Source organism: Helianthus annuus, chromosome 4, assembly GCF_002127325.2.
Source record: "Helianthus annuus cultivar XRQ/B chromosome 4, HanXRQr2.0-SUNRISE, whole genome shotgun sequence".
NCBI lineage: Eukaryota > Viridiplantae > Streptophyta > Magnoliopsida > Asterales > Asteraceae > Helianthus > Helianthus annuus.
In genome coordinates this window covers 39,759,934-39,766,410 of record NC_035436.2, presented here as the reverse complement: position 1 = coordinate 39,766,410, position 6,477 = coordinate 39,759,934, and the positions used below count along the sequence as shown (strand labels likewise).

Sequence of the window (6,477 nt, the reverse complement as noted above, 5' to 3'; positions counted from 1 at the left end):
ACTTTAACCCGGGGAATTCCAAATGGATTCTTTTACACTGAAGGCCCTATGTTTTTTTATTGAAACGTTCATAATTTCAGTCGTTTAATTAGTAAATAAAATGATATAACGATGTTTCAGATGTGAAACATTTTCATCTATGTACTACCCATTGATTGTGGTCATAGTTTAAGGTAATTGACTTCTGGAAGCTGAACACTATGTAGCAAAGTCTTTAACTTGCATTATTCACCAAAGAGTAAAGTTCTTTTTGAGTCCCTGTGGTTTGTGCATTTTAACCATTTGAATCCAAAAACCAAACTTGTCTTGATTTGAGTCCCTGTGGTTTCTAATTTTAACCATTTGAATCCAAAACGTAAACAACATTGAAGTTAGAAACATTTGGTTTTTTAATTCAAATGGTTAAAATTAGAGACCACAGGGACTTAAATGGTTAAAATTAGAGAGCACAGGGACTCAAATCAAGACAAGTTTGGTTTTTGGATTCAAATGGTTAAAATACACAAACCACAGGGACTCAAAAAGGACTTTACTCTTCACCAAATATAGAATAGGACTTCTATACACTTTTCTAAAACAAGTAAAAAACAATACGATAAACAAGACGCCATATTCTTAAACCAAATTCAAGACCACATTTGTACATTTTAGACTAAATGATACTAACGACAAGGCTCAATATCCATTGGTGCATGCAAGCGTGGGGAGACTAGTACTTCAAGTGGAGTTGCCTTGGCATTTGTGAGTCCAGCACTGGCACTCATATCAACGGGTTCATCACTTGGAGTCGATATGTCAAAGTTTTGTAGCAAAGTGGCTAACACCGTAAGTAGCATTTGATCTGCCAAAGCAATTCCAGGACAAGACCTTCTTCCGGCCCCAAATGGGATCAATTCAAAATCCGCCCCCTTTACATCTAGGTGCATATTGTTTGGGGATAGGAACCTCTCTGGTATAAACTCATTTGGGTCTGACCATATCTTTGGATCACGGTGGAGCTTCCATATGTTTATTAATAGCCATGTGCCTTTGGGGACATGGTAGCCAGCTATTCTACAATCTTTCGTAAATGCTCTAGGAGCATTTAGGAATGCAGCTGGATATAGTCGCAAGGTTTCTTTTATTACAGCTTGGAGGTAGACTAGATTGTATATATCTGATTCATTTAGTTGCCTATCTTTTCCCACATGCGTATCTAATTCTTCTTGAACCTTTCTAAGAGCGTGGCGATTGTTTAGTAGTAACGAGAGTGTCCACGTTAGCATGACCGTGGTTGTATCTGCGCCACCCGCAATAAGAGACTGAAAACATGTTGATTAGAATGCATATACCTATAAATGGTTATGTATAATCTAGAAAATTAACATGACTAGACAAAATCAAGATTCAAGACCACCACAGTGGGCTATATGTCAAAGCTTTTTATGCGCACCTCACATGTGGCTTTAATAATGGTATCGACATTGTAACCCGCGACGTTATTGTCTTCTACTATCTGGATCATCAGATCCATGAAGTCATTTACCTCTGTAGCATTACCTGAAGATCTTTTTTGTCGATGCTCTTCTAACCATTTCCCAACCATCAAATCGAGTTCCCTTGCAACCTGTTCCATTGTCTTTTGATATCCACCCAAATCCAACCATCCTAGAAAAGGTAGAGCGTCGGCGACCACAAACAACCCCAAGTATTGAAACCACTCTCTTATCACTCCACGACAACTCATCATCTCCTCCTCGTCTTCACCGTCTACTCCTCCAGTGTAACGTTTTCCAGCGACCAGTTTAAGCATCGTATTCATATTTAATTCCCCAAACCATTTCTTCATTTCCACCACCACTTTCCCTTGCCCATCTTTTTTCTCCCTCCAAATGTCATGCATGTTTTTAATTGCACTTTCTAGTTCAATCACTCTAACGCACTTAAGCTTCTCTAGCCGACTATTAGAGAGCAACTCTTGGGATATGATTTTGCGTATTCCACGCCAATATGGACCATAAGGAGCGAAAGCAAAAGAAGCACCATTAAACCCCAAAATATTTGCAGCAATGTAATTCGGACGGTCAGAAACAATGACATCATGGGTGGTAAAGATGTCCTTAGCTATATCCGAATTACTCACCACCAAGACTTTACGTATACCAAGCCGGACCATGAAGATGGGTCCATATCGGTTAGCCAAGGATGACAAGGTTACATGGGGAAGATCAGGACCACTAAAAACTTTGAAGTGGCCTATTATTGGCCATGCACCACTTGCTTCGGGTGGATCTATAGTGGTTGTATAGAAGAATGATAAGCAGTAGATGACTAGAATTATGGCAAAAGTTGCAAGAATAAATGTGTAATTTTCTTGCCAAGGGGAAAGATCCATGAGACAACTATTGGTTTGTTTGTACTGAAAGATTGCAAAAGTTGGTGCTTAATAGACAACATATGGGTATACATTTATAGTCGTAGTGTGAAGTAACAAATTTAATAGGTATGGTGTATTGATTATTGATATTTGTCTGAATGCGTAAATTAATCTATTAGGTGGGACACTGGGACTACGATTAGGTTATACTTGCTGATCAAAAACATTTTGTTGGATTCTAAAATTTCATAAATAAAAAACCATGTTTATAAAAACTACTCTCTCCGTCCCATTAAAAGTGTTATATTTTGAATTTTCAAAGTCTTTATTTATAAACTTTGACTTTAGTTATATATTTTTTTTGTTATATAAAACTTGATGAAAATTAACCGGACAAAAACACTTGTAAAACACACTCAAATCATATAACTTTCATCAAGTATTATCTAACACAAACAAAATTATTTAAGGTCAAAGTTTATAAATAAAGACTTTGAAAATTCAAATTATGACATTTTTAATTGGACGGAGGTAGTATTAAAATAATGATACGGTGTGAAACCTTATATACTTTCGGGTTATTGTGCACGAAATCGAAATGCACAAGATTTGAGTGTCTCCGAGAACCACATGCACAAGATTTTCTTCTTACTATACTTATAGATGGGTTAGGCCAACATATGTCACCGGTGGAGTACCGTACTATCCTTAAGTATCGCCTCATGATTTCTTTATTCCCAGTTGACGAGGTATGCTCAGTTTGTCATAAGGCGTGTTTGGATTCTTTTGGTGAGCATGCAGTTCATTATAGAGAGCTCCCGGGGTTCAAATACCAACATGATTTGGTTAGGGATGTCCTTTTTGACATATTCAGGTGCGCTGGTATTTCTGCTAAGAAAAAGGCACCCGTTAATTTCTTAACAGACCCGTTGGAAGGGAGATCTACCCTTCGACCTGCCGACATTCTTGTCTTTGAATGGGTAGAACGAAAACACGCCTGTGTGGATCTAACAGGGGTTTCCCCGCTTGTGGGTTTAGGGAGTAGTGCTTTCACAGTAGGTCAGGCTGCTTTAAAGGTTGCTCCGGGTAAAGTGATCAAGCATGAAAAAGTGTGCCTTGACAACCAGCACGTGTTTATCCCATTTGCTTCTGATACTTTTGGTTTTCTGACGCCAGAGTCTGTGGACCTACTTAGTCGAGTTCAAAGGGTCATGCATAGTAATGTTATGACCCCGAGATCTATGGACGTAGATTTTAAAAGGCTTAGCTTTGCTATTCAAAAAGGGGTAGCGGCGCAGCTAGTTGCCCTTTTACCAACTATCTCGATGTAAATTATTGTTGATAATAAATACTGAATAATAAATAAAACAAAAATATTCTTAATCCGGTAAACGGTAATGTGGATTTATTTTTATACAAAAAGTGTAATTTTCCGAACTAAGTTTCTTCGGTATGTATTTGTATTAAAATTATATATATATCCAACAAAATCTCTAAAACTATTATAAACAGAAAATTTATCTTCAGTATGTATTTGTATTAATTATATATACTTTCAACAAAATCTCTAAAACTATTACAAAGTTTTTACACATTTAAGATGGCGACAGGAATTAATTTTTAAACTCATGATTCAACAACTAAATTAAAAATTATAAGAAAAGTTAAAACCTATAATCAATAATTATGAACAATAACTAAAATATTAACTAATGACAGAACTAATCATTAAAAAGTTGTATACACGTGACAATTAAAAGGCGTTGAAAAAGGATGAAAATAATGTAGAGAAATCTGTAAAAAAACTCTCTTGTGGGAATATAGAGTAAATTACAAAACTCATCATTTATATTAATACTAGATTGCAAATTGTGTCCTTTGTCTTCAAAAAGTACAAAAAATATACTCAATGTCTTCAAACGCTTACACGTTATGAGTGCTAGACTTTCGGATAGAATTTAAATATAAAACTGAAATTGACCAAAGGAGAATACTTACTAGGACTAAAAGAACACTTTAGAACTTCATAAAGGAGGCTCCTAAGGAGAAGAAAGCTCCACAAGTGTTTTGAGTGTGAAGTGAGAAGTGGCGTGTTGAATGGAATGGCTTACTAGCCTATTTATACCCATGGTTGTAAAAGTCGCTAGGCGCTCCCTAGTCGGTCGACCGGGGAGTTGAGAGTACTCGGCCTAGGCGGAGTGTACACGGGGAGTACTCGGAGATATCAAATTATAAAGAAATTAGTTTTCGGAAATTAAATATATGTCAAATAACATAAATTTACTTATATTTATAACAAAATACATGAAATTGATATTCATTTTTTTAATATGATAGGCATAGAAATTACGTTTTATTTTATTTTAAGTCAAACTCGACCCGAATTGACCTACTAGATCCGATTTTGGCCAATGTTGACCGCATTTTATCAATTCCGAGTAATTAGTCGGAGTTGAAGAAAGTCGCCTCGGCATCCTACCTTGTAGCGACTACTCGGGGAGTACTCGGCCTTGGATACCTTGTTTTACAACCCTGTTTATACCAATCCAAGTATGATAGGAACATGACAAGTGTTGCTATCGGTGCTTTGGAATTGATTAGTGGCACCCCAGTGTTACGATGAGGTTAGAAGTGACAAGGTTTCGGAGAGAGGTAGCACAAGGCTGAGCAAGTTGCTGCTAGCTCAAAGCCTGTTGTCAGCGCACCCCTTGTGTACCGCAAGGGGTCAGGTTTTGTGATCCGTAAGAGACCTGGCATGCAGAAACTTTTGAACTCTTGAGGACCGCAAGAACTTAGGTGTTGTGGTCCGAAAGGGACCGCTAGTAACCATAAATTTTGCCTTTTCACATTTTCCGCCCCTCAACTTTTGTCAATGCCCTTTATGATCCTTTTTGTACCTTTCCTTTAACAAATCTAAATTATCTTCAGAGTTTTAGACATGTGTCACGCTAGGATTTGATATAAATATTCAGGTTGTTACGTCCTTATCCCCTTAAAAGAATTCTCGTGCTCGAGATTTTGTTCAAATAGATGGGGGTACTTCCATTTGATATTTGATTTAATCTCTCATGTGTATTCAGGGCCTTGATAGGAATCCCATTTAACTTTCACAGTGGGGACCATTTTCTTACGGAGCTTTTTAACCTGTCGCTCCTCGATCGACAAAGGTTTTTCGATAAATTGTAACTTGTCATCGACTTGAATGTCATGGTGAGGCATAGCTAGTGACTCATTAGCCAAGCATTTCTTTAAATTCGATATATGGAACACATCATGTATTCCACATAGTTCCTCATGAAGCTTAAGCTTGTACAACTGAACCGACACATTCGATGATCTTGGGCTCGAATGGTCCAATGTATCTTGGGCTTAACTTGCTCTTCTTTTCAAATCTCATGACACCTTTCCAAGGTGACACTTTTAAATCTCCGATTTGGAATTTCAGAAGTTTCCTCCTCTTATCAGCATAACTCTTTTGCCTATCTCGGGTAGCTTTGAGCTTATCGCGGATTTGTATAATCTTATCCGTAGTCTCAAGCGCTATCTCAGGCCGAGATAATTGCCTTTCTCCAACTTCGGTCCAACATAAAGGTGTTCTACACTTTCTTCCGTATAAAGCCTCAAATGGAGCAACATTTATACTAATGTAGTACCTATTGTTGTAGGAGAATTTGATGGATGGGTTTTAGAATGTGAATTATGTGTATCAACTATGGTGTTTTATGTGTTTTGCATGTTTAAATGTGTGGAATAGAGTAACTATGAGGAAGTGATGTTTTGTAGGTTAAATGTGAAGATTGGACGTGTTTACTAGAACACTAAGGAGTTAGAGATCAAGCAGCATATCCACGGATGATAATCAAGGTGCATCACGTTGATCGGGAGTTGTTTTGGGTTGAAAAATAACTTGGAAGTGCGAGAAATGTGAAAGAATTAAATCCAGGGGCCTTGGAGTCATTTGGTGAAAGTGTAATTGTGAAGAGAAAGAAAGATGGTAAACCCGTAGTAAGCTACGCTTGTTATGGCGTAGCCTATGGTTTAGCTATGATAGACACGTTTTATTCAACTTTGGTGTGTACCTTAATCATTATAGCGAAAATGACCGGCTTTGATATCTGGTT

The 6,477-nt window shown here is 37.3% G+C and overlaps 1 protein-coding gene across 1 annotated transcript; it reads right to left on the bottom strand.

The window, feature by feature from the left end:
• Window positions 1-456: 456 nt before the first annotated feature.
• LOC110922691 (cytochrome P450 CYP82D47) lies at window positions 457-2,531 on the bottom strand. Its single transcript, XM_022166925.2, has 2 exons — window positions 1,433-2,531; window positions 457-1,301 (listed from the first exon to the last, which is right to left on the bottom strand). Exons 1-2 carry the CDS (start codon window positions 2,372-2,374, stop codon window positions 663-665), a joined length of 1,581 nt encoding a protein of 526 aa, XP_022022617.1. The 5' UTR covers window positions 2,375-2,531; the 3' UTR covers window positions 457-662.
• Window positions 2,532-6,477: the final 3,946 nt, after the last annotated feature.